The sequence below is a fragment of the Babylonia areolata genome, chromosome 23, assembly GCF_041734735.1.
Source record: "Babylonia areolata isolate BAREFJ2019XMU chromosome 23, ASM4173473v1, whole genome shotgun sequence".
In the NCBI taxonomy this organism is placed as follows: domain Eukaryota; kingdom Metazoa; phylum Mollusca; class Gastropoda; order Neogastropoda; family Buccinidae; genus Babylonia; species Babylonia areolata.
This window is the reverse complement of record NC_134898.1, coordinates 50,659,933-50,687,432: the sequence shown is the minus strand read 5'-3', so window position 1 is coordinate 50,687,432 and position 27,500 is coordinate 50,659,933. Positions and strand designations below refer to the sequence as shown.

The 27,500-nt window shown below is 42.3% G+C and overlaps 1 protein-coding gene across 17 annotated transcripts in view; it reads left to right on the top strand.

Annotated features, from left to right (window-relative positions):
• The window catches only part of LOC143298341 (androglobin-like), a 225,790-nt gene that overhangs the window by 115,927 nt on the left and 82,363 nt on the right, over window positions 1-27,500 (top strand). For 15 of the 17 annotated variants that reach the window (XM_076611201.1, XM_076611200.1, XM_076611198.1 and 12 more), the window contains 10 exons: window positions 5,054-5,083; window positions 8,601-8,672; window positions 9,721-9,836; window positions 16,037-16,214; window positions 17,236-17,329; window positions 19,237-19,417; window positions 21,252-21,365; window positions 23,685-23,814; window positions 24,686-24,899; window positions 25,623-25,686. In XM_076611201.1, coding sequence (XP_076467316.1) covers window positions 5,054-5,083; window positions 8,601-8,672; window positions 9,721-9,836; window positions 16,037-16,214; window positions 17,236-17,329; window positions 19,237-19,417; window positions 21,252-21,365; window positions 23,685-23,814; window positions 24,686-24,899; window positions 25,623-25,686 — 1,193 coding nt within the window. The remainder of the gene's footprint in view (window positions 1-5,053; window positions 5,084-8,600; window positions 8,673-9,720; window positions 9,837-16,036; window positions 16,215-17,235; window positions 17,330-19,236; window positions 19,418-21,251; window positions 21,366-23,684; window positions 23,815-24,685; window positions 24,900-25,622; window positions 25,687-27,500) is intronic. The other 2 variants (XM_076611202.1, XM_076611205.1) reach the window with 1 other exon arrangement.

Here is a 27,500-nt window from a genome sequence, read left to right as displayed (position 1 = left end):
AGTGTGGGTTCTGTACAGCTGAGAACTGAGTGTTTGAAGTGTGTGTGGTTTTTGTGCTGTTCAGCTGTAGGCCTCATGCTGTGCTCACTTGTTGGCATGGCGACAGTAACAATGCTTGTGGCATTTTGTACCTAACAGATCATGGCTCAAAGCATCGTAAGTTTGCCAGCATGATTGCTTCGTTTGCCCTTTGGCATGTTCGTTGCGTGTTTGATGGAAGGAAAGTTCTTCTTGATCTTTGTCTTCTACATTCATTGACTGGTATTTGTGATGGTCTTTTAGGCGTATGGCTGCCACACACTACCCCATTGTTCCCATCAGGTTGCCTGAGAAAAGGTGCATGCAACTTAAGTGTGTATGTCCTTTTAGCCAAATTAAGCTAAAGTGCATATGTACTGATAGTCTATGCAAATAAAGTGGACATGTCCTGTTAGCCATATCCAGCTAAAGTGCGTTTGTACTGATAGTGCATGCAACTGAAGTGCGTAGGACCTGTTGGCCATTTCCAGCTAAAGTGCATATGTATATATGTGCAGTTGCATGCAGTAGGGTTGTTTTCCACCACTCTTGTAGTGAATAGGTAGTGTCACCCACACCAGCTTCAGCAGTTGTGAATTGCTGCCTGTAGACTACAGTGAACAGATGATGTGATCCATAGTAACCCATTCAACCCTGGGGAGATCACAGCCTCAGCAAGCTTCCATGCCATTCTCAAAGATGCCAACTGTTACGATTTTGCCGTATTTTGTTATGCTTGATCACAGTTTGTTCCAACGTTATGCCGACGTCAGAATATTGTTCTGACAAGTTATTTTTCGACTACATAGCATGGTCACATGCTTTCCTTTTGTTGCATTTTTTTGGGGAGAGGGGGGTGTTGGGGTTGCGGGGGGAGGAAGTGGTGTGTGTGTTTTGGGGGGAGGGGACAGGGTGTGGGGTTGAGGGGACAGGGTGTGGGGTTATGTAGTAATTTCCAGCTTTTTTTTGTTTGTAAAAAGATCCATTGCATTTGTATTAGCTGTGTACATCTTACAAGCTGTTGCAACAACAGTCATGGACATTGCTTTACCAGACCATATTGAACAAAAAAAAAGAAAGAAAAAGAAGAAATACAGAAAAAAAGGTTTGAAGAAAGTCAAAACTTAAAAGTATATTGATCAAAATGCACTATGGTAAGCAAATGACTAGTTTAATCTTCATCAGGTGATAAGAAAGCGATAGAAAAATCTGAGGTGATGATATCAGATGTAAAATTGTATCAGACAACACACACACATTCATGCACATGTAATTACATATGAATGCATACATACAAAGCACTCTCTATATGTGTGATCCCTTCAGTGAACAGACTTTGTTCCACAGAACACAGAGAAAAATCAATTCCAAAATGGTAGAATTTGACAAAGTAATTAAAAAACAATTATTTGGTTGTTGATAGGTTCTGGCATTAGAAGTGTTGAAAGAATTGTTTTCCAAAGGTAGATTGAGGCATTTCAAAGATGGGGTGATTCTCAAAGTGTGGGTTCTGTACAGCTGAGAACTGTGAGTGTTTGAAGCGTGTGTGGTTTTTGTGCTGTTCAGCTGTAGGCCTCGCGCTGTGCTCGCTTGTTGGCATGACGACAGTAACAATGCTTGTGGCATTTTGTACCTAACAGATCATGGCTCAAAGCATCGTAAGTTTGCCAGCATGATTGCTTCGTTTGCCCTTTGGCATGTTCGTTGCGTGTTTGATGGAAGGAAAGTTCTTCTTGATCTTTGTCTTCTACATTCATTGACTGCTATTTGTGATGGTCTTTTAGGCGTATGGCTGCCACACACTACCCCATTGTTTCCATCAGGTTGCCTGAGAAAAGGTGCATGCAACTTATGTGCGTATGCCCTTTTAGCCATATTAAGCTAAAGTGCATATGTACTGATAGTGCATGCAACTGAAGTGCGTAGGTCCTGTTGGCCATATCCAGCTAAAGTGCATATGTATATATGTGCAGTTGCATGCAGTTGGGTTATGTTTCCACCACACTTATAGTGAACAGGTAGTGTCACCCACACCAGCTTCGGCAGTTGTGAATTGCTGCCTGTAGACTACAGTGAACAGATGATGTGATCCATAGTAACCCATTCAACCCTGGGGAGATCACAGCCTCTGCAGGCTTCCATGCCATTCTCAAAGATGCCAACTGTTACGATTTTGTCGTATTTTGTTATGCTTGATCACAGTTTGTTCCGACATTACGCCAACGTCAGGATATTGTTCTGACAAGTTGATTTTCGACTACATAGCATGGTCACATGTTTTCCTGTCATAGCATTACTGTGGTGCTCTTGACCTGTCGATCACAAGGCCAGGGCAGTCACTGCTAACTTTGGTCTCACATGATGATGCTCAGCTAATCGCGTGCGTGTTTACATTGAAACAGCATTGTGTGGACCAATCAGATTGACTGTAGCAGTTACACCTTGTCACAGACAGGCGCAAGTGTTTGTATGCCTTGTTCCATTTCCTTAAGGTTTATGTAAAAATGTTGTTAGAAGAATTTTGAAGCCAGAGCAATACTCAGGCATAGGGCTCAGTAAGTCTAAATGAATGGCTTGCACCATGTAAGTTTTTTGACATACTTTCTGACTGATACTCCTGGATCTTCAAGCTTGGCTGATGATTTACTAGATTGCTGACAGTTCCCCAAGGAATTCTAGACTGCTGACATTTCCTCAAGGGAACAAAAAAATCCCAGGGTCAGCGCTTTTTTCTCCTTTCTTTGCCCAGTGTGATGGAACAGACTGCTCCTTTTCAGTCCGTTACGTGGATAGCCGCAATCAGTATTCAATTTTAAGTCTCTCAAAACACACCTCTTCCATTTGGTCTGCTGTCTTATCGACTGTTGTGCTTCTTTGACTTCTGCTGGTTGTGTTTGTTTGTGTGCGGGTGTGTGTCGGTTTGTGTGTTTGTTCTTGTTGTTCGTGTGTGGGTGTGTGTTGGTTTGCTGCTTGTGTTTGTTCGTGTGTGGGTGTGTGTCAGTTTGCTGGTTGTGTTTGTTCGTGTGTGGGTGTGTGTCGGTTTGCTGGTTGTGTTTGTTCGTGTGTGGGTGTGTGTCAGTTTGCTGGTTGTGTTTGTTCGTGTGTGGGTGTGTGTCGGTTTGCTGGTTGTGTTTGTTCGTGTGTGGGTGTGTGTCGGTTTGCTGGTTGTGTTTGTTCGTGTGTGGGTGTGTGTCGGTTTGCTGGTTGTGTTTGTTCGTGTGTGGGTGTGTGTTGGTTTGCTGGTTGTGTTTGTTCGTGTGTGGGTGTGTGTTGGTTTGCTGGTTGTGTTTGTTTGTGTGTGGGTGTGTGTTGGTTTGCTGGTTGTGTTTGTTCGTGTGTGGGTGTGTGTCAGTTTGCTGGTTGTGTTTGTTTGTGTGTGGGTGTGTGTTGGTTTGCTGGTTGTGTTTGTTCGTGTGTGGGTGTGTGTCGGTTTGCTGGTTGTGTTTGTTTGTGTGTGGGTGTGTGTTGGTTTGCTGGTTGTGTTTGTTCGTGTGTGGGTGTGTGTTGGTTTGCTGGTTGCGTTTGTTCGTGTGTGGGTGTGTGTTGGTTTGCTGGTTGTGTTTGTTTGTGTGTGGGTGTGTGTCGGTTTGCTGGTTGTGTTTGTTCGTGTGTGGGTGTGTGTTGGTTTGCTGGTTGTGTTTGTTCGTGTGTGGGTGTGTGTTGGTTTGCTGGTTGTGTTTGTTCGTGTGTGGGTGTGTGTTGGTTTGCTGGTTGTGTTTGTTCGTGTGTGGGTGTGTGTCGGTTTGCTGGTTGTGTTTGTTCGTGTGTGGGTGTGTGTCGGTTTGCTGGTTGTGTTTGTTCGTGTGTGGGTGTGTGTCGGTTTGCTGGTTGTGTTTGTTTGTGTGTGGGTGTGTGTTGGTTTGCTGGTTGTGTTTGTTTGTGTGTGGGTGTGTGTTGGTTTGCTGGTTGTGTTTGTTCGTGTGTGGGTGTGTGTTGGTTTGCTGGTTGTGTTTGTTCGTGTGTGGGTGTGTGTCAGTTTGCTGGTTGTGTTTGTTTGTGTGTGGGTGTGTGTTGGTTTGCTGGTTGTGTTTGTTCGTGTGTGGGTGTGTGTTGGTTTGCTGGTTGTGTTTGTTCGTGTGTGGGTGTGTGTTAGTTTGCTGGTTGTGTTTGTTCGTGTGTGGGTGTGTGTTGGTTTGCTGGTTGTGTTTGTTCGTGTGTGGGTGTGTGTCAGTTTGCTGGTTGTGTTTGTTTGTGTGTGGGTGTGTGTTGGTTTGCTGGTTGTGTTTGTTTGTGTGTGGGTGTGTGTTGGTTTGCTGGTTGTGTTTGTTCGTGTGTGGGTGTGTGTTGGTTTGCTGGTTGTGTTTGTTCGTGTGTGGGTGTGTGTTGGTTTGCTGGTTGTGTTTGTTCGTGTGTGGGTGTGTGTCAGTTTGCTGGTTGTGTTTGTTCGTGTGTGGGTGTGTGTTGGTTTGCTGGTTGTGTTTGTTCGTGTGTGGGTGTGTGTCGGTTTGCTGGTTGTGTTTGTTCGTGTGTGGGGGTTTGTCAGTTTGTGTGTTTGTTCTTGTTGTTCGTGTGTGGGTGTGTGTTGGTTTGCTGGTTGTGTTTGTTCGTGTGTGGGTGTGTGTCAGTTTGCTGGTTGTGTTTGTTCGTGTGTGGGTGTGTGTCGGTTTGCTGGTTGTGTTTGTTCGTGTGTGGGTGTGTGTTGGTTTGCTGGTTGTGTTTGTTCGTGTGTGGGTGTGTGTCAGTTTGCTGGTTGTGTTTGTTCGTGTGTGGGTGTGTGTCAGTTTGCTGGTTGTGTTTGTTCGTGTGTGGGTGTGTGTTGGTTTGCTGGTTGTGTTTGTTCGTGTGTGGGTGTGTGTCAGTTTGCTGGTTGTGTTTGTTTGTGTGCGGGTGTGTGTCGGTTTCCGTGTTTGTGCATGCTCAGGCTTTCTCACGTGGTGTACTTGATGAGTGTTTGTTAATATGTGTGCATAACTCTTTTAACGTAAAAGTCACGGGCTTCCTTGCCTGGGAGGTGTGAGAATCAGTCTGCATCATGAGAATTAATATTATTATTATCATCATCATTATTGTTATCATCATTATTATTGTATTTCAGATACGACCCCTCAGCCGGAGCCCCCAAAACGTTGGTTTACATTTTTTACTCGCTATGACTCTGGATATTGTCTCACGTCTTTTGGTGTTTTCTGTTTCTTCCCTATGTTGCATGGTTGGGAGTATATAGTATATCTATGTTGTATGGATTTACGTATCGACATTTTGGTGGGTTCTTTTTATCAGCCCCCCCTCCACACCCCCACCCCCCACACACACCCTGCACCCTCCCTCCCCCCTCCCCCTCTCCACCCCTCCACCTGCATTTCCTTGGGTTCAGCATTAGCTTTTCAGTCTGATGAAACTCTGTCACTCCCACCCATGGTAACAGTGTCATGACAGATATGTCTTCTGTTCTTTCTGATGAAACTCTGTCACTCCCACCCATGGTAACAGTGTCATGACAGATATGTCTTCTGTTCTTTCTGATGAAACTGTGTCACTCCCACCCATGGTAACAGTGTCATGACAGATATGTCTTCTGTTCTTTCTGATGAAACTCTGTCACTCCGTGTCATGACAGATATGTCTCCTGTTCTTTCTGATGAAACTCTGTCACTCCCACCCATGGTAACAGTGTCATGACAGATATGTCTTCTGTTCTTTCTGATGAAACTCTGTCACTCCGTGTAAACTCTGTCACTCCGTGTCATGACAGATATGTCTTCTGTTCTTTCTGATGAAACTCTGTCACTCCGTGTCATGACAGATATGTCTTCTGTTCTTTCTGATGAAACTCTGTCACTCCGTGTCATGACAGATATGTCTTCTGTTCTTTCTGATGAAACTCTGTCACTCCCACCCATGGTAACAGTGTCATGACAGATATGTCTTCTGTTCTTTCTGATGAAACTCTGTCACTCCGTGTCATGACAGATATGTCTTCTGTTCTTTCTGATGAAACTCTGTCACTCCCACCCATGGTAACAATGTCATGACAGATATGTCTCCTGTTCTTTCTTTCTTTCTTTCTACATTGCTTTCTTTCTTGTTCTTGTTTCTGTCTTTTCTCTGTCCCTCTCTCTTTCTCTCTTTCTGTCTGTCTCTCTTTCTCTTTTTCTCTTTCTTTGCTTCTTTCTTTTTCATTTGTTTTTGTTTTTGCCTTTTTCTTTCCTTTTTTTTTCTTTTTCTTTTTTTTAACTTTTTTTTCTTATTTGTCCTTTAAAAAAAAAGGAAAAAAAAAGAGATTTATTTCACTTGCAGATTATGTGTGGCATCTGTGCACTGTTTCTGATTTGTTTTTATCTCCTTTAATTTTTTTAAATTTTTTTTATAAATGTATGTATAATTTTATATATGATTATATTTTTTTTCAGATGTGTTTCGTTTTATTTTAATAATATCATGTATTATTAGTAGCATGAAAAACCTTTTAGATAATTTGTTGACAGAAAGAAACCTGAATTGTACCTATTTCTTTTTATACTGTCTGAATGAAGTAACAGAGGAATCTTGTATGCAATTGCCTTTTACTGATTATGCAGTAACTCTGATATTAGTAATAATGATAATGATAATCGAAGTAAGAATAATAATTGTAATAACAATAGTTGTATTACTAATAATACTGTATTACCTAATGATAATAAAGGTATTTCTGTGGCACTGAATCTTGTGTGTGCAGAGGAGTCAAAGTGCTCTCTCTCCAGTCGTTGACACGCATGCATAACTCTTAGTTCTTGGGGGATATTAAAAGACACAGCTTTAAAGTATGTGTATGTAAATAGAAAAGAAACCTAGAGAAACTGATTAGAGAGAGAGGGGGGAGGGGGAGAGCTATTTTGGAATTAATTGTAATTGTAATTGTATTTCTTTTTATCACAGCAGATTTCTCTGTGTGAAATTCGGGCTGCTCTCCCCAGGGAGAGCGCGTCGCTACACTACAGCGCCACCCATTTTCTGTATTTTTTCCTGTGTGCAGTTTTATTTGTTTTTCCTATCGAAGTGGACTTTTCTACGGAATTTTGCCAGGAACAACTCTTTTGTTGCTGTGGGTTCTTTTACGTGCGCTAAGTGCATGCTGCACACGGGACCTCAGTTTATCGTCTCATCCGAATGACTAGCATCCAGACCACCACTCAAGGTCTAGTGGAGGGGGAGAAAATATCAGCGGCTGAGCCGTGATTCGAACCAGGATGCTCAGATTCTCTCGCTTCCTAGGCGGACGCGTTACCTCTAGGCCATCACTCCACTAGAGGAAGCTTTTAAAGCCAGACTTGAGAAATAGCCAGACTGCGTGTGTTGAGTGTTTTTTGAGTTCCTGTTGTTGTTACATTGAATGAGTGGTGAGTTCTGTACTGTTGTTGTTTGGGAGCTTATTTTATGTTTTGGGTTGTTGTTATTCTGTTGTTGTTGTTGTGTATCTGATTGGATGTTTAACACTGTCACTGATGTTTATTATGTTGAAACATACTATACGAAAAGGACTCGTGTGTTGATGATTTTGTTTTTGACCTGTGTTGGTGGAAGAGGATGACATATATTTGTGTGTGTGTGTGCATGAGAGTGTGTGTGTGTGTGTGTGTGTGTGTGTGTGTGTGCATGTGCACAAATGTGTGTCGTGTGTGTGTGTGTGTGTGTGTGTGTGTGTGAGTGATATTAAGTTATATATTTTTCCACTTTCAATGATGTTACTATAAAACATGTTTGTGATGTGTGTGTTCTGTTGCAGTAGTAGTAGTAGTAGATAGTAGTAGTAGCAGCAGTAATATTGTTTTTTTCATCTTTCCACTTTTAGTCTTTTAGTGGCATTGTTATTATTAAGCAAGGGTACTGTGTGTGGATGTATGTTGTTTGTGTGTAGTAGTAGCAGCAGTAGTAATCAAGTTTTATATCTTTCCACATTAAGTCATGTTATTATTGGTCATACTTACATGTAAATGTGTGTGTATGTGTGTGTGTGTGTGTGTGTGTGTTGTTACAACAGAATTTGTTTTGAAAAATTAAAGTTGCTCTGACCAGGGAAAGAACTGGTGCAGAATTATGTACCTTTGCTTCTTGCTGACTGGATTGATAATGAAGTCCTGGTGTGTGTGTGTGTGTGTGTGTGTGTGTGTGTGTGTGTGTGTGTGTGTGTGTGTGTGCCTGTCTGTATGAGTGTGTATGCATGTGTATGAGTTTGTGTGTATGAGTGTGTGTGTGTGTGTGTGTGTGTGTGTGTGTGTGTGCAAACATATGCATGCATGTGAGCATGTGTCTGATAGTGTTTGTATGTGCTTCAATGTATAGAATAACACCTTTTTTTTAAAAAAAAAGCAGGTTAATACCACAACACCATGCAATGATTAGTTAAAGTGAAGAAAAGAACTGTTGAGAGAGAGGGGAGGAGAGAGAGAGAGGGAGAGAGGAGGGGGGGGGTGGAGAGAGAGGGGGTGGATAGAGAGAGAGAGAGAGAGAGAGAGATGGAAGTGGAGTTAGGAGTAGAGCTGTTTCTTCAAAATTTTTGTGTTGATTGTCAATATAAAACTCTCCTCACTGAGCAGCCTGTGTGGGGTCTACTTATTGAAGGTAAAGAGTTCCCTGCGACTGGCACCAATGTGTGTTTTCAGAGAAAGGAGGGAAGGACAGCAAGGAGGACAAGAAGAAAGACAAAGACAAAGACAAGGACAAAGACAAGAACAGTGAGTTGTCCACACATGTTTTTATATTCTATCATATAATAATCTTTTTGAAATATAAACCCCTCAAAATTATAAAAGGCGAAAGAAACAGCAACAAGAAAATGTTGCGTCAGAATTTAGGCTTTGCACAATGGACAACTTTGATGATAATATAAAGTAATCACATTGATAAGGGTGTATGTATCCATTGCATTGCACTTTTAACATAATAAAACAAACCTCTTGTGTATGTGTTGTATGTCAGATAGAGTAGGTTTATTATTTTTCCAATACACATTGAATAGACACGTTTTTGGGAGTTGTTTGTCTTTTCATTCATGGGCTGCAACTCCCACGTTCACTTATATGTAGAAGTGGGTTTTTACATATATGACTGTTTTTACCCTGCAATGTAAGCAGCCATGTTTCATTTTTTGTTGATGAATACGGATACATAGGTTGTCCACAGTTGTTGCAGAGTGCTTTATATAAGAGAAATTAATTAGTGATTTAAAACACATAAGCAATGCATGAGAATCACATTCATTCAATATATATATATATATATACATACAAGACATATAATTTTTAAGTAGTAACTTCAAGAGGTGAGATTACACCAGCTCTCAGTGCTGCAGCCTTGGGGGCTAATTGACCGTTGGGAACCATCCAGACGCTGACTGTCCTAAAACCCTCTGGGCTGAGAGAGTGGGGATGTAACTTGGACAAGACACTCTCCATCATAATCAAATTCTGGCCCAGATAATTGCGACAGCAGTTGCCTCCTCTGCTGTTCTAATAGTCATAGTCAGATACGACTGACATACATCACTTCAAGTAAATAGATCAATAGATACCCCCACAAAAAAACAACAACAATAAGACAAAACAAAAACAACAACAAGTACCATCCCCCAAAATAAACAAACAATTGCCTGTGTGTTTGTGTATGTGTGTGTGTGTGTGTGTACGTGCGTGTGTGTGTATGTGTGTGTGTGTATGTGTGTGTGTGTGTGTGTGTGCATGTGTATGTTTGTGTGTATGTGCATGTATGCATTGCTGTGAACAGAGGAAAAGAGCATGACGGAGGAGATGGTGGTTCCGGAGAAACCGGAGGTGGTGGTGTTTGCCACGTTTGGAAGCACGGCCAAATACCCCGTCAAAGTGTCCACCCTGGGTGAAATGGTTAGTGGCCTGGTGATTGTGTTGTGTTGCTGCTATGCTATGTAACTGTGTTGTGTTGTACTGTGTTTTATTGTGTTTTGTTGTGTTGGGTTATTGTGTTGTGTTGTACTGTGTTTTATTGTGTTTTGTTGTGTTGGACTGGGCTGTATTGTGTGGGGTTTTTTGTGTGTGGGTTTTTTGTTGTTTGTTTTTGTTTGTTTTTTTCCTTTGTGGCCTGAGTTGGATGCAGGTCAGGGAGCACCACAATGGGTTTTTTGTGTTTTTTCTTCTTTTCTTTTTTTTTTTTTTTTTTTTTTGTGCTTTCACTTGCCTTTTGCATTGGCAAAAACAGAAAAAACAGACAAAAAACCAAAAAAAACCCAAACAACTTTTTTCCTTCTGTTTTCTCTTTTTTCTCCTTTTTTGTTTTTGTTGTGTGTGTGGTTTTGTTTCGTTGTTTTTTTTGTTTTTTTTAATATATCAGTGTGACGGGGTGGTAAGGTGGTGTTGGAGAAGGTGAAGACAGGTAGAAGGTGTTTGCAGAAGAGAGCCGCAGCCAGGCAAGGTAGACTCGGGAAGGCAGTGCGCTGGTTTTCTTCTTTTATTCTTTCATTCTTCCAGACCAGGAGAGTTCTCTCTATGTCTGGCACTCGCTCACTCCTTATATTCTGTTCCGCCGAACCGCAAAGCCAGCGCCGCGAAGCGACTCACGAAACCGGCCCTCCGCGAGCCTTGAGGGGCCAAGCTTGTGTTTGTTTGACCAAATTTAGCGGCTTCTGACTTTCGGCTCGGGGAACTAACATAGACATATTATATATCACACAAAACTACAAGAGACGAGCATTTTCTTAAGCTAAACCATTTTCTACAAAAATAATGTAGTTAAAAACTGTAAATAAAAAGAGTCACTGAATGAACGAGCTTTTAACGAGTTCATGTATCATTTTTGTACATTACAACAATTAATACGTCGCGATATGTAATATAATTGTAACAATTAAGTAACTGAACATCCTGAATTTCCAACTATATAAAAATCATCTATAAAATCTGCTTCTAGAGTAAAGATTTTTTATGTAAAAATTCAAGAGAAAACTCAGCGGATAGCTCCCGTGTCGGCACCGCTTGGCGGTGCTTTTGGCACTTGTGATCGACAATGAAATACTTCGTTTAAACCAACTACAACACAATTGTACATGCACGATACTAATCAGATTGATAACAGAAATGCAAACATCTGCAAGACACGATATAAAAATGTGTAGGTATTGTAAAAACGTATTTTGCTCAAATCGGCACTGACGAATTCCAATGGCTTGAAGAAGAGATAGTTTTGTGGCGCCGAAATGCCGTCAGACATTTCGTACCATCGCATGCCTATAACTTAGGTGTACACGGAAAGCAGTACACGAGAAGAAGGCTTAATCATTTACATTTTAATGCACATTCTAAATTCCACGGTAACTATATCGATTTATAGAAAACGAAGGTATTTTGTATGTTTCAACTGAGTGGATTTCGAAGATCGCGCCAAAACTCATTCACATAAATATTAGTTTTAAAAAGTTATAGGCTTTCTGGCCAAATGATATCATTACAGTTGAGAAGTATGATCGTTCTGAAGTTCCATAACACAAAACTATAATCTCATCTATAAGGAAGTGTTTATAATTTAACAAATTGATGAAAATCATCATACGGTTCCCTGTAAAGGGAGATAACTTGTGACCGATTTACAACTTCCTTGGTAACCTTCGGCGAGTCACAAAAATCGTCTGCTAAGCTGGCCCAACGAAGATCGTAGCCAACCCGGCTACATCCCCCCCTACTCTGTTACAACCAGCGTCCTCGCTGGCACTTTTCATGACTACATAAAAGGGGGCCTAAATCATGCACTAATACATCCATTCAAACCAACGAACACACAAAACATTATCTTAAGTGCAAATCCCAAGACACTGAGTTCCAAAAATCGGAAAAATGCAAAATCCATTAAAATCTCAAACAATAATCAGTAACCCTCGAGGAACGTTATCTTGAGCGTGAACCCTCAGAGTCAGATTTTCACAAAATGTATAACCCACGTCAGGGCAAAACGGTTTGCCCACACTGAATTCTTAAAGGGGCATCATTTTAAATGTAGCCCTTAAAGTTCAGTATGTGTTTAAAATGCACACGGCAATCCAGTGGGTAGACTCTAGTCAAATGCTCTTGAGGGGCGTTATTTAAAATGCAAACCCCCAAAGCCAAAACCAGTACAGGTTATAAGGGGAGCTGTTGTATTAACAGTGTTCCCAATATAACAAAATAAGCCCCAACAATGTTAATTGTCTGAAATGTATATCGGCATGTTATACACTGACTGTGGGAAAATAGTTGTATAAACATATAATTCCTTTTCATCAGCTTCACATCCGTATTGACTAGAGAGAACCTGAAACAAAATTCCTCAGGATGAAGTACCTGAAGCGCGGGCCCAACGAAGACTAGAAAGGAGTTGTCATTTTTTAACAAACGTTTCCTTTGAGTCATTTTTTCTCTGTCTGTCTCTTCTTTTTGACCAACTCATTAGCACCAATAAAACATATTTGCAATTCAGTGGACAATTTCAACAATACAATTTGATGCAATTATCAACCAAAAATGAGTGAGCATTCAACAGCTTTGCTTGGGGGAAAAATCAATCTTTGATCAAACAAAATGAGTGAGCATTCAACAGCTTTGCTTGGGGGAAAAAGTCAATCTTTGAAAAATTTCAACTGCTCAATGACAAAAAACAAACAAACAAAAAAACAAGAGAACAATCAGTCCCACACATTGTCCATCATTAACCTATCTTGTCTCCTCAAATTTCAAGTGAGACAGCAACTAAGCAAAGTCACTGACCAACGTAAGGAACACCAGATGTGTACCATGTTACTGGCTTCGTCGTCAGGCGTAGAGATCGCCTAGGGGTGGGAGCTGGTGGTAGTGGAGGCGGCTCTGGTGCTGCCTGCAGGGCTGATGTCCTGGGCCCTGGCATGGGACTGAACAGGCACACCCCACTGTCAGTGTCAGTATCAGAGTCTGACACTTTGTTGACATGGCAGGACCGTTGGGACAGGTCAGTCGGCGTGACAGCAGGTGGTAGTCGTTGGCTGCCTCTCAGCTGTGTGAGGTTGAGTACAGGTGAAGGTGACACCTGTGGGATCACAGCATCAGGTGTGGTGCTGTGGCGCTTCCGTCTGCGTCGGCGTCTCCTGCGTCGCTGGTTTGGAGCTGGAGCAGCTGGCAATGACCCAGATTGCCCAGTGTGTTTGGTGACAACACACTGGTTGTTGACTGCCATTGGAGTCTGGTGGTCAGCTTTCTGTCGCCTGGCATTCTTCATATAGCGCTGCTTGTGCCGACACTGGTCTTCAGTGTGGCCAGACCGCTGACACCAGACACAGTGTGGAGGGTCTGGGGCCCGGTCAGCAGCACAGCAGCGAGGATGATGTGCTGGTCCTGGAGGATGTGGGCGGTGTGCTGGCATGGGGAACTGCTGCTGCTGTTGTCGCAAACTGTTTACTTCAGCCGTCAATGTAGCCAGCTGGGCCTGTAGGCAGGCAACAGTGGCGTTGTGACTGTCATCAGCATCGCTGTCCTCCCTCAGCCATCGCTGGGCCTCCTTCTTCGCCGCCTCGAAGGTGGTGTCAGGGTGGTCTCTGATGAAGCGCCTGACATCGCGCCTGAGTGCAGCTGGCTGAAGACCTCTGGCGAAGGAGTCGCGGAGAATGGTCGCTGGCACCTGCATCATCCCATCTTCAGCCTTGTTGACCTTGGTCCAGAGGTACCGAAGATGGGACGCGTACACTGCAATCGTCTCCTTGGACTGCTGCTGCCTAGTGAAGAAGGCAGTGGCAAGGTCTGTGGTGTCACGCTGCTCTCCCCAGTTCTCCTCGAGTAGTGTTAGGATTTTGGCTGGCGTGTCCACTTCTGTCGCCGGCAGCCTGACAATCTGCTGGCGAGCTCTGCCTGCAAGGGCTGAGATCAGCCAGAGAGAGGCTGTCGCGTCATCCAGGGGCTGCAGATGGAGGATCAGTCGGGCCTCCCAGATGAAGTCATCAACTTCCCTGCCGGTTTCCTCACCGGAGAACGTCGGGAGTTTGGGCAGGAAGTCGGATTGGGCCATGTTGATGGGCGACGTTACTTCTGCGTGGACTTGAAGTACCTGCTGCACTCTCTTCTCTCTGTCTTCTCCTTATCCTGCTCGCAGCGCCAGTTGTGACGGGGTGGTAAGGTGGTGTTGGAGAAGGTGAAGACAGGTAGAAGGTGTTTGCAGAAGAGAGCCGCAGCCAGGCAAGGTAGACTCGGGAAGGCAGTGCGCTGGTTTTCTTCTTTTATTCTTTCATTCTTCCAGACCAGGAGAGTTCTCTCTATGTCTGGCACTCGCTCACTCCTTATATTCTGTTCCGCCGAACCGCAAAGCCAGCGCCGCGAAGCGACTCACGAAACCGGCCCTCCGCGAGCCTTGAGGGGCCAAGCTTGTGTTTGTTTGACCAAATTTAGCGGCTTCTGACTTTCGGCTCGGGGAACTAACATAGACATATTATATATCACACAAAACTACAAGAGACGAGCATTTTCTTAAGCTAAACCATTTTCTACAAAAATAATGTAGTTAAAAACTGTAAATAAAAAGAGTCACTGAATGAACGAGCTTTTAACGAGTTCATGTATCATTTTTGTACATTACAACAATTAATACGTCGCGATATGTAATATAATTGTAACAATTAAGTAACTGAACATCCTGAATTTCCAACTATATAAAAATCATCTATAAAATCTGCTTCTAGAGTAAAGATTTTTTATGTAAAAATTCAAGAGAAAACTCAGCGGATAGCTCCCGTGTCGGCACCGCTTGGCGGTGCTTTTGGCACTTGTGATCGACAATGAAATACTTCGTTTAAACCAACTACAACACAATTGTACATGCACGATACTAATCAGATTGATAACAGAAATGCAAACATCTGCAAGACACGATATAAAAATGTGTAGGTATTGTAAAAACGTATTTTGCTCAAATCGGCACTGACGAATTCCAATGGCTTGAAGAAGAGATAGTTTTGTGGCGCCGAAATGCCGTCAGACATTTCGTACCATCGCATGCCTATAACTTAGGTGTACACGGAAAGCAGTACACGAGAAGAAGGCTTAATCATTTACATTTTAATGCACATTCTAAATTCCACGGTAACTATATCGATTTATAGAAAACGAAGGTATTTTGTATGTTTCAACTGAGTGGATTTCGAAGATCGCGCCAAAACTCATTCACATAAATATTAGTTTTAAAAAGTTATAGGCTTTCTGGCCAAATGATATCATTACAGTTGAGAAGTATGATCGTTCTGAAGTTCCATAACACAAAACTATAATCTCATCTATAAGGAAGTGTTTATAATTTAACAAATTGATGAAAATCATCATACGGTTCCCTGTAAAGGGAGATAACTTGTGACCGATTTACAACTTCCTTGGTAACCTTCGGCGAGTCACAAAAATCGTCTGCTAAGCTGGCCCAACGAAGATCGTAGCCAACCCGGCTACATCAGTTTTCGATTAATACACTGTTTCTAAATGTATTCCAAGTAATATTCTTATAAATATGCAAAGTTCTTTGTCTGAATGTTCTGTTTTCATGGACAGTTTCACTGAATATTTTACCATTACACATGTGTTAAGAGTTGTCTGAGACTTAGCTTGATCTGATGTGAGTATTTGAGTTCCATGTTTGATGTATTGTGTTGGACTGGTATGAATTTGGTTTTGGTACTGGTATGAAAGGGAAAGTTTGGGAATTCTGCTCACTGCCTGTACTTCCTTCTGTTTTGGTCTCCTCAGTCAGTTCTCCTGTGATTAGTTTTCATCCCCCACTTGTCCAGACTCACTTTCCCTTTCATACAGTCACAACGCTTTACACTTGAAGGAATCTTTATGAGGAGAAATGTCATGATAGTCCACTCCACCAAGGTTTTATCTACCACCCAGGTACTTCTACACTACTTCTACACTTTTGTGTTCACATAACCTTAAGTTCTAAGTGCGTTGGGTTGAGCTGCTGGTCAGGCATCTGCTTAGGGGATGTAGTTCAGCGTGTATGGATTTGTCTGAAGGCAGTGACGCCTCTTTGAGGAACTGAACTGAACATGAACTGACCTGAACTTACGTTTGTTGTATTTGCGTGTGGTCAGGCGGACGCCAGCGAGCGGTTGCGTCAGAACGGCCTGTCCCACATGTACCCCCACCCCGTGTGCATCACCCAGACCAGGTCGTGCCCTCTGGAGCCCCCGCCGCCCCCTGAGGTCATCCCCGCCTGGAAGCTGATTCGGCCACGCAAAAAGAAGGAGCCTCCCACGGATGAGCCGAAAAGTAATGCTGCTGTGTTTTGATGTGTGATTGTGGTTTGATTTTTTTACGTGTTCGGTCCAAAGGGGTACAAGAATATTTCAAAAAACCGTGTGGACAGGCATAATAATAAACATATTGAAAGATAAATTGCATAAAATCTTTTCACATAGTAGACGTTCTTTATGTCGGTGCAGTGCTTTTTTCCTTCAAGCATTTACATTGACATGGGGGAACCGACGCTTGCAAGGTGAAGAATAAAATGGAAAACCATTGAGGACTGTGTAACAGACGACCCCAGTCAGTGAGCAGGCCTTGAACAACAGCAGAGTGCTTGTGATCCTTGCTGTGGGTTCTTTTACATGCACTTAGTGCATGCCGCACACAGGACCTCAGTTTCTCGTTTCATCTGAAAGACTAGCGCCCAGAATGCCAGTCAAGGTCTAGTGGAGTTTGGGGGAGTGGAGGAGACGTGGTGAGAGGGAGGTGTGGGGATGTGGGGGTTAAATATCCTGGTCTGCATGAAATGTAGCATGTGTTAATGATCAAAAGAGTGACACAGCTGTGGTTGATGTGTGTGTGTGTGCATGTTTGTGTGTGAGTGTGTGTATGTGTGTGTGTGTGTGTGTGTGTGTGTGCGTGTATGTTGTGTGAGTGATAGTGAATGTGTGTGTGTATATGTGTGTGTGTTTGCTTGTGTGTGTGTGTGTTTGTATGTATGTGTGTGTGCATCCGGGAATGTGTGTGTGTGGGGGGGTGAGTAAGTGAGACAGAGAGAGTGTGTGTGTTTGTACGTGTGTGTTTGTTCGTTCTTTCCTTGAACGTCTATCCACAATTGTGATTTTAGACGAAAATCCATCACCTTCCCCACCCACACCCATGCCTTAAATCATCACTACTTTCCCTGTTCCTCTCTCCTCTATTAGCATAAGAAAGAATATAGACAAAATAGAATGAACTGACTATTCAGCCAGTGAAATTACAACGTGTGTGTGTGTGTGTGTGTGTGTGTGTGTGTGTGCGCATGCTTGTGCGTGTTGAACAGCTGCACCGGAGCCTCCCAAGGAGATTCAGTGTGTGGAGATCAGCTCCCCTTTTGTCAACTACAAGGTCAGCCCCGTGCCCATCCCCACCGACACGTGAGTGGCTGAATTATGACCATAAATTCTATTTATTTTATTCTGTTTTGTTTCATTATGTTTTCTGTTCATTTTCTTTCATTGCAGGTGAGGACTTGCCTATGTATTGGGGATCGAGGAGAAACTGTCAGTTATTGTTTTGGGTCACATGCCCGCTCTTTAAATCCAGTCTCATTTATTTAGTCAGGAGGAGGCTGTTTTATAGAGTAATCTTTCATCCGTTTTTGATGTACAGAAAAGCATTCAGTAATTAAAACAAAGAAACAGAAACAAAAAACAACCCATACACACCTTATGGACAAAGGTGTCAAGAATCCTACTTGATTTTGATTTGATTTGATTTGATTGAATACACATATAGTTTAGTTGTATGTCTAACCACTGTTGCAATACTTAATATATACAACCTTAATCACTGTCCTACATACTTCGTTTTTTGTTTGTTTTGATTTTGTTTGTTTCTGTGTGTTTTTTTTGTTTGTTTGTTTTTTTTTTGTTGTTTTTTTTTGTTGTTATTTGCATCTTCATAACATGAAGTTTGTATCAGCATTGTGTACATGTGCATGTTGTATCAGCATTGTGTACATGTGCATGTTGTATCAGCATTGTGTACATGTGCATGTTGTATCAGCATTGTGTACATGTGCATGTTGTATCAGCATTGTGTACATGTGCATGTTGTATCAGCATTGTGTACATGTGCATGTTGTATCAGCATTGTGTACATGTGCATGTTGAAATGTGTATGTGAATGACATGTCCTTACTTCTACATCTCTTTATTACTTTGTGAATATTTTTGATTCATTTTCATTTTCTCTTTGCCCTGAGGGCTGGATGATGACAAAAAAAGAGGACATGTTTGCTTATTCCACTTCCCTCAAGAAAAAAACTTTGTTTGTTTGTTCGTTCGTTCTTTACAAAATGAGAAAGTAACTGGCAGGTGTGATGGGTGCTGTAGCAGAGTGGCCAGCAAGGGTGGAGACTTTTCCCATCAGCCAGGTCGACAGTTGTGCAGATGTGCTGTTGTTGGTGCCTGAAGAACCCCTTTCTGTGTATATATGCATGCAGAGGATCCAATGTGTTCACCTCAAGAATCTCATGACCCATGTCAGTGTTTTGGTGGGTTCTGGAAACCAGAATATATACCCAGCATGCACACCCTTGAAAATGGGAGTATGGCTGCTTGCTTGGTGAGATGAAAAATAATCATGCATAATAAAAAGCTCTCTTATGCACAGTAATGAAGGTGGGAGTTGCAACCCACAAACACAGAAGGAGGAGGAGAAGAAGACGAAGAAGAAGAGGAAGAAATGTGGCAGCATGTTCATACCCCTATTGGTTTTTGCCCCAGGGTAAAATCTGGCTAGCTCAGGTGTCAGTAGGAGCCCGAGAGATAAACTTCAGCAAGTCAGAACCAACTTCCCTTAGTTGATTTGAACCCCCACCCACCCCTGTTTAATAGATCATCATCATCTTCTTTTTCTTCATTCATGGGCTGCGACTTCCGTATTCACCCGCATACACGAGTGGGCTTTTACATGTATGACCACTTTTACCCCCTGCCTTGTAGACAGTCATGCTCCTTTTTCAGTGGGAGGGGGGTGAGGGGGGGGCATGGGGGGGACAAAAATAGTAATACAATATAATACAATACAATACATTATGATACAATACAATACAATACAATACATTATGATACAATACAATACATTATGATACAATACAATACAATACATTATGATACAATACAATACAATATAATACAATACAATACATTATGATACAATACAATACAATACAGGGGGTGATTCCAGGCTGGTCCAGAATAACCCTTAGGGGTAAATGCCAGCAAGGGGGGGGGTGAAGTTTGGAAGCTGTTAACACTGGTACACGTTGCTCTGGCAGGAACCGCCCCAGGTCCTCTCTTGAGCGGGGGTGCACACGGTCCAGGCCTGGCACGAGCACTGTGGAAATTATCGAGGAGACGGACGAGGATGCTGCGGAAGCGGAGAAGGTCAAGGCCGAAGCGCCTCCTGCCCCTCCCCATGAGCCTGACGTGCTGACTTTGGAGGAGACGGTGAAGGAGGTGTGTGTGTGTGTGTGTGTGTGTGTGTGTGTGTGTGTGTGTATCTGTGTGTTTGAGTGTGTGTGTACATGTGTGTCTGTTTGTGTGTATCTGTGTGTTTGAGTGTGTATGTGTGTGTACATGTGTGTGTGTGTGTCTGTGTGTTTGAGTGTGTGTGTGAGTGTGTGTATGTACGTGCGTGTGCGTGTTTGAGTGTGTGTGTGTTTGAGAGAGTGTTTGGGGGGGAAGGGGGGGGGGGGGATGAGTGTGTGAGTGTGTGTGTGTAGGAGTGAGTTTGGGAGGTGTGTGTGGGGTGGAAGGGGGGGGGGGGGTGAGTGTATGTGTGTGTAGGGGTGAGTGTGTGTTTGAATGTGTGTGTATGTGTGGAAGCAGTTTGTTGGCTGCTGTCATCAGTGTTATTCACCACCTTGTAACTGCAGTCTGCCACAGAAGGCAGAAGAGTGCTCAGTCACTACCATGGCAAAGCACACATAGCATTTTGGTGCGTTGTGGATTGTCACATTCACAGCTTGAGGCTCAGACACTGACACACAACCGATCATAAAACCTGGAAGAATTTGGGTTGAACAGTTGTTCCGTGTCCCGCCCCCCACCCCCACCCACCCAAACTGCCCCACCCCCACCCTCCTGCCAATGACTTTTCACCAAACTGATGGAAAAGAAGAAGATTGTCAAAAACCCACAGTTGTGAAGGGAAGAGTGACTTTGTGAGTTACTGGAAAATGAACAAAATGAAGGTGTGAACAACAAAAGAATGAAACTTGATTTCAGTGAATAAGACATTTAACATTATAACAAATATTCAGCAGTGACCTAAGCTAGACTAAGAACACGAAGAAGTGTGTTGGATCAGTGTGGTTTGCATCGTTGTTGTGTGTTAACATTATAACAAATATTCAGCAGTGACCGAAGCTAGACTAAGAACACGAAGAAGTGTGTTGGATCAGTGTGGTTTGCATCGTTGTTGTGTGTTAACATTATAACAAATATTCAGCAGTGACCGAAGCTAGACTAAGAACATGAAGAAGTGTGTTGGATCAGTGTGGTTTGCATCGTTGTTGTGTGTTAACATTATAACAAATATTCAGCAGTGACCGAAGCTAGACTAAGAACATGAAGAAGTGTGTTGGATCAGTGTGGTTTGCATCGTTGTTGTGTGTTAACATTATAACAAATATTCAGCAGTGACCGAAGCTGGACTAAGAACATGAAGAAGTGTGTTGGATCAGTGTGGTTTGCATCGTTGTTGTGTGTTAACATTATAACAAATATTCAGCAGTGACCTAAGCTAGACTAAGAACACGAAGAAGTGTGTTGGATCAGTGTGGTTTTGCATCGTTGTTGTGTGTTAACATTATAACAAATATTCAGCAGTGACCGAAGCTAGACTGAGAACATGAAGAAGTGTGTTGGATCAGTGTGGTTTGCATCGTTGTTGTGTGCCACATAGTGCAGTTGATGCTGTGTAGCTACTGTACGTGTTCCCCTACAAAGAATTGCACACACACACACACACACTCACACACTCACATTCACACATGTGCAAGCACTCTCACACACACATACCCCCCCCCCCCCCCAACCCCCCACCCACATGCACACACACACACACGCACACTCGTACACGTACACACAAACACACACACACACACACACACACAAAACACACCAACAGACACACACACACACACACACACACACACACACACACACACACCACAGGCACAAGATAATCAAAATGATCCATTTACTTCAGAGATGGTAGAAGGTTTGTTTTTTTGGTTTTTTTTGTTTTTTTACATGTAACATTGTGTGGTGACTGGTGTACTGACAGTCAGCGGAGGAAGGCGGTCTGTCGGGCCAGAAGGGCAAGGCCACCCTGTCCCCCAAGCGCAAAGTGTCAGCCAAGCGAGAACGTTCCGTTGAAGGTGGCGAAAGTACAGGGCAGGTAAACATTGGACCACACCGTGTTTATATTTGTTTATTTATTGATTTATTTTTAATCTAGTAAATAATAAATGGACATGTCATAATGTATAAGACTCATTAAGCTAAATTCATTTTGATTCGTTGATACACAACAAACATACAACATACCAAGACACAAGAAAAAATAAAAAGGTGACAAAAGAACATGTAAATCAGTTAACCAGTAGAGTGCCTATAAGACGTCAGCTGATGTCCTACAAAAAGTGTTGCCATACTGCCTATAAGACGTCAGCTGACGTCCTACAAAAAGTATTGCCATACTGCCTATAAGACGTCCACTGACGTCCTGCTTATGTTCCGATTTTTCCTTCATTGGAGTTTGGTTCAATTCACATAAACAGACTCTGAACAGTTAGTTTGACGTGTCTGGATTATAAAAATACTATTTAAATGAACATACATCAGGTAGAAGACTCCTTTCTACTCAATAATAATTAGCTAACTGACCATGTGATATGCACATGGAAAAGGGGGTTGCATCATGTGCAAAAAAAAAAGGCATTGAAAACTGTGTCCAGTAAAGCAAATAGTCACAGTCAGCAGATTTACATAATCCTGAAAGCTCCACTCGTGATTATGGACTGCTTTCTCTCTTGTCTGAGGATTGGTTTGAAAATGAAGGTGATTGACAACGAAAGTGATGAAACTGACAGCGCTTTTGATGGTAATTCAGTCCGTCCATCCAGTCAGACCGCGTTTTTGAACAAGTGGCTATGACTGACAGAAAACGCGCAGCAAGCGTTGGAAGAAGGGGAGGAGAAGGAGAGGAGTGATCTAAGACGATAGATCGAATGCCAGCCAGACTTCGTGACGGGGGCGTGGCTTTTGGGAAGAGTGTACTCACATTTCAGTGCAGACTGTAGGAAATCAACAACCACCAATGCTCCACGATTTTCACAAAAGTCAGGGTTGAACCTGCACTGGACCTGAAACATGTGCTTTTTGTTTTTAACGCTTTTTTTTCCCGCTGAATCAGCTGGATGACTTGTTTGAAGAAGTGGCAAGCCGGATGCACAGCAGACACTTTATCAGCCCACATGCAACTTGAAAGGAGTGAATGTCATCAAAGAGCTTCACCCTGTCACTTGCAAATGCTCTTTGCTGTCAGAAAGCTTGCCAGCTCAGTTTCTGAGACCGTGATTGACCTTTCATGTTGACTTTACTTACCTTTGTCATTGTTGGGACAGTGATTTACTTACATGTCTGCATGAGCTGTGATTTGTTTTTTATAAACTTGTAGCCTGTTTAAATTTCTTCTACAGGTATAATCTGACAATAGGCTTGCTATTTCTAGCTGTATTTTGTTTCTTTTCTTTATGGATGTCATTATGTAGAGGTGGAAATAGACTTTTTTGTTGCACAAAATTATTATCTGGACTTAACATGCATGAACAGTTATCTACAATCAACCTAATTGGGAAAAAAAAGCCCAGAAGCAGAATCTCCACTCATTTTTCGTCACAAAAACGTTTACTTTCTTTTTGTATCACTCATAGCTTTTGTGCTAGAATTTTTTGTGATTGATTACCCCTGAATCCTCAAAATTCCCTGGCAAGGGGAGAGCACTTTTTTTTTTTTAACAAAACTCTGGCACTGAACTGGTTAAGCAAAATTCATTTTGATTCATGATACACATTCAGCATACTAAGGCGCACAAAAAATTAACAAGGTGACAAAAGAACATGTGAATCAGTTAAGCTTATTTCATTTTGATTCGTGATACACAACATACAACATGCTAAGACGCAAGAAAAAATAAAAAGGTGACAAAAGAAGATGAGAGGATGAAAGCAGGAAATGTGAGACGCTGGCATGGCTTCACAGTATGATCCTGTCATGGTAAAAAGACAAAAGGTTAAAGGTCCGATATTTTTATTTTTATTTCTTTTTTTCTCTGTCATTTCTTTTCCTCTCTTCTTCCTTTATTTATGTATCTTTTCTTTATTTATTCATTTATTTATTTATTTGATTTTTTTTCATATTTGAATATGTCCTTCTTCAGATCTGTATACACATGAACCTCTAATATATGTATCTGCTAAGGACATATAGTTAGCGTTCTACTACGTTGATACATAAAATGTTGATAATGCAGTTGATATATTCATGATGCGTATTTACTTTTTATGTATATGTCTTCTGTATTGATGTGAAAAATGTAAATGCAAAAAAAAAAAAAAAAGAATAAAAGGTTTGAAAAAAAAAAGAAAAGAAAAAGGTTCCTTAGCCTTTTAGGTTGTGTGGCAGTGAAGTCATGTCCACTGCCCTGTTTCCTCAGGCCACTGAGCGCCGTGCCGGGAAGACGGGATCGGCTAAAGCGGAGCGCGCACGGTCTGGGAAGAGAACCGATTCCCGCAACTCCAAGCGAGACGAAACAGAGGACAAGAAGGACAAGCCGAAAGAGAAAGGTATTTCTGGCTCCTCTGACGCACCTTCTGGGGCATTTCTGTGACCCCCTTGACCTCTGAACCTTGGTGAAACCGGATCGGTGTGGCGTGTGTTTTGAAGGGCGGTGATTACTTTCTTGTAGTTTGATTTTGCTGGACAAAATGAAAAGCAAATCCCTAGAGGAAGGATTCTAAATAAACAGTGGTGACTTTTGTATTCTGATCTGTGAGCTCTGTGTTACCTCAGTGAGGTGACAGCCCTCCACTGACAAACATACTTGTTTTGAGGCAGTCAAGAGGTTAAAAGCATTTCTGATAACTGTATTCTTTTGAATATTAAGAAAAAAAAGATCAACACTTTGCATCTGCTGTTACCTGAGCATGTAGATTTGTCATTATTATTATTTTTATTATTATCATATTATTATTATTATTTATTTTCTTTATGTGTTCTTTTTTTTTTCTTTCATTTTTTATCACTTCCAGAAAAAAGCTCTTTGCTATTTTGTCCAAACTCAGTTCGGACAGTGCCTTGTAATTTGACATTCCAGTTGTATTAGGAGATTGGGCGTAAACATTTAAATAAGATAATTCCAAGCACTATATCTGTGCTTTGAAATTCTTTATCATCAGACCAACTTTTACACAGAGAAATATGTTGTGACAAAATACAAAACAACACAACACACAAACACATACACACACACACACACAGGCAGACTGATTTACAAGACACACAGAGACAACCGCGCGCACACACACACACACACACACACACACACACACACACACACACAACAGCAACAACAACAACAAACAAAACAAAACAAACAACAACCAAGCACACACAACAAGATACAACAAATCAAGTTGTTTACCGTCTCCTACCCAGCCGACAACAAAACGTCCCCACCCCCGTCAGACGGCCACCAAGTGGTGAACGGTGGCATGGGTCAGGAGTCGGTGCTGACCATGAACGGAGAGGGGGGAGAGGAGGAGGTGGAGCCGGAGCTGGGGGGGTTGCATGGCGGGGAGGAGGGTCAGGTGGAGGAACCCAAACAGAAGAAGAGATGGATGGACTTTGATCAGATCTCCGTCTGCTTCAGGTAGGGGGTGGTCATTGTTTGGGGTTTTTTTTTGTGTGTGTGTGTGTTGGGTGGGAGAGGTGGGGGTGTGGGGGTGGAGTGAGGTGAGGGGTGTGTGTTGTTTGTGTGTGGAGGCTAGGGGGACAGGGGTGGGTTGTGTGGGGGATGTGTTTTGTATGTGGGGGTGGAGTGGGGGTGTTGTGGGGGGGTGTGGGAGGGGGGCTTATCTGTTGCTGTTTTGATAGAGTGTTTGCATATGTCTGTGTTTGTGTTGTTTGTTGTGTTTAATTCATATATATATATGCATACATACTTGGTTGGGGTGTGTGTGTGTGTGTGTCTGTCTGTTTTGCATGTGTTGCATTGTGTGTGGATTATGTATGTTTATGTGCATATGCATATGTGTGTGATTCAACAACAACAACAACAAAATTTTCACACAAGGATGGTGTGTGTGTGTGTCTGTGCACATGTGTACACATGCCCATGGTGAATTTCAAAAGCGGACAATGCAAGCGATCCCTCTTCTGACCTTCCTATGTCTGAAATACTAGAGAGAAAAAAAGATGGAACTCACTGTGTTTCATTTGCTGGCTCATTTCTTTGTGCATGTCGGTAGAGATACTGTGAACTCTTCCCCTGCCACCACCACCACCCACACCCCCGCCCCCACCACTCTCCCCTACAACAACTAACAACATTAAAAAAAAATTTTTTTTTAATTTTTTACTTCCCACTTTCCAGAACATTGTACATCTTCCACAAGCCCAGCACTTACCTCTGCAACCAGCGCCATTCGGACTTACGGGTGAGACACAGCATTTCTTTTTACATCTTTTATCACTGTTCTAAACCTTGGCCGTTCTGTGCATTCACTGGCTGCGTCCATTTAAAAAAAAAAAAAGTCTGTCAGCATGCTGATGTCAGCAGCTCAGAGATTCTGTGTGGCTATCATTGGGATAAGAAAGTAGTCAGTCATTATTTTTTCATTACGAGTAGAGCGCATAAGGCTTTTGTAGCTCTTTTAGGGAGAGTTTATGTGGCTATGTCTGGTTAAAAAAGGGGGGGGGGGGAAGTTTGTTCATCATCAGTGGAGAAAAAGATTGTCCCAGATTCTGTGGCCTTTCATGCTGGGCTCACATGATGATCTCAGTTCTGGTCCCCTTCGACTTCCGTCCTTGGTTAGGAGTGTCTTGTCAAGGTGTTTGGTGTCAGCCTGAATCATGGGGGACAGTTGTTGGAGGGGATGTGGTGGTGGCGGTCTCCACTCTGTAGGGGATGGGATGCTCACTCAGTCTGGCTCCAGGACTTTACATCAGTTATTGTCAACTGGGGGGCTTTGTAGGTGGTGTCCTGCATATGTCAAATCAGAACAGGCCCTGCTGAATGCTGTAGTCACTCAGTGGCAGTGCAGGGTCTCTTCTAGAAAGCGGCCTCTTGGCAGCCTGATATCGATGGATCCCTCTTGGTGGTAGTGAGACTGTGTGACAGACAAACCTGGTGGCATGGGAGTTATACCATTGAAATGTGGAGGATGGTAGGGGGGAAAAAAGTAAGATTGGATTTCATTTAGCAGAATGCAAAATGCTTTTAGTTCTCTTTGGTAGAGTTATGTCTTCCTACTATTTGCAGAATAAATAATTTTTTTTTTTTTTTTTTTTTTTTTTTTTTGGATGCATTTGAAATAGAATGCAGAATGCTTTTAGCTCTGTGAGGTATTACATTAAGTGGAATGACAGAGTGCTTTTAGCTCTGTGAGGCATTACATTAAGTGGAATGACAGAGTGCTTTTAGCTCTGTGAGGTATTACACTAAGTGGAATGACAGAGTGCTTTTAGCTCTGTGAGGCATTACATTAAGTGGAATGACAGAGTGCTTTTAGCTCTGTGAGGTATTACATTAAGTGGAATGACAGAGTGCTTTTAGCTCTGTGAGGTATTACATTAAGTGGAATGACAGAGTGCTTTTAGCTCTGTGAGGCATTACATTAAGTGGAATGACAGAGTGCTTTTAGCTCTGTGAGGCATTACATTAAGTGGAATGACAGAGTGCTTTTAGCTCTGTGAGGTATTACATTAAGTGGAATGACAGAGTGCTTTTAGCTCTGTGAGGTATTACATTAAGTGGAATGACAGAGTGCTTTTAGCTCTGTGAGGTATTACATTAAGTGGAATGACAGAGTGCTTTTAGCTCTGTGAGGTATTACATTAAGTGGAATGACAGAGTGCTTTTAGCTCTGTGAGGTATTACATTAAGTGGAATGACAGAGTGCTTTTAGCTCTGTGAGGTATTACATTAAGTGGAATGACAGAATGCTTTTAGCTCTGTGAGGTATTACATTAAGTGGAATGACAGAGTGCTTTTAGCTCTGTGAGGTATTACATTAAGTGGAATGACAGAGTGCTTTTAGCTCTGTGAGGCATTACATTAAGTGGAATGACAGAGTGCTTTTAGCTCTGTGAGGTATTACATTAAGTGGAATGACAGAATGCTTTTAGCTCTGTGAGGTATTACATTAAGTGGAATGACAGAGTGCTTTTAGCTCTGTGAGGCATTACATTAAGTGGAATGACAGAGTGCTTTTAGCTCTGTGAGGTATTACATTAAGTGGAATGACAGAGT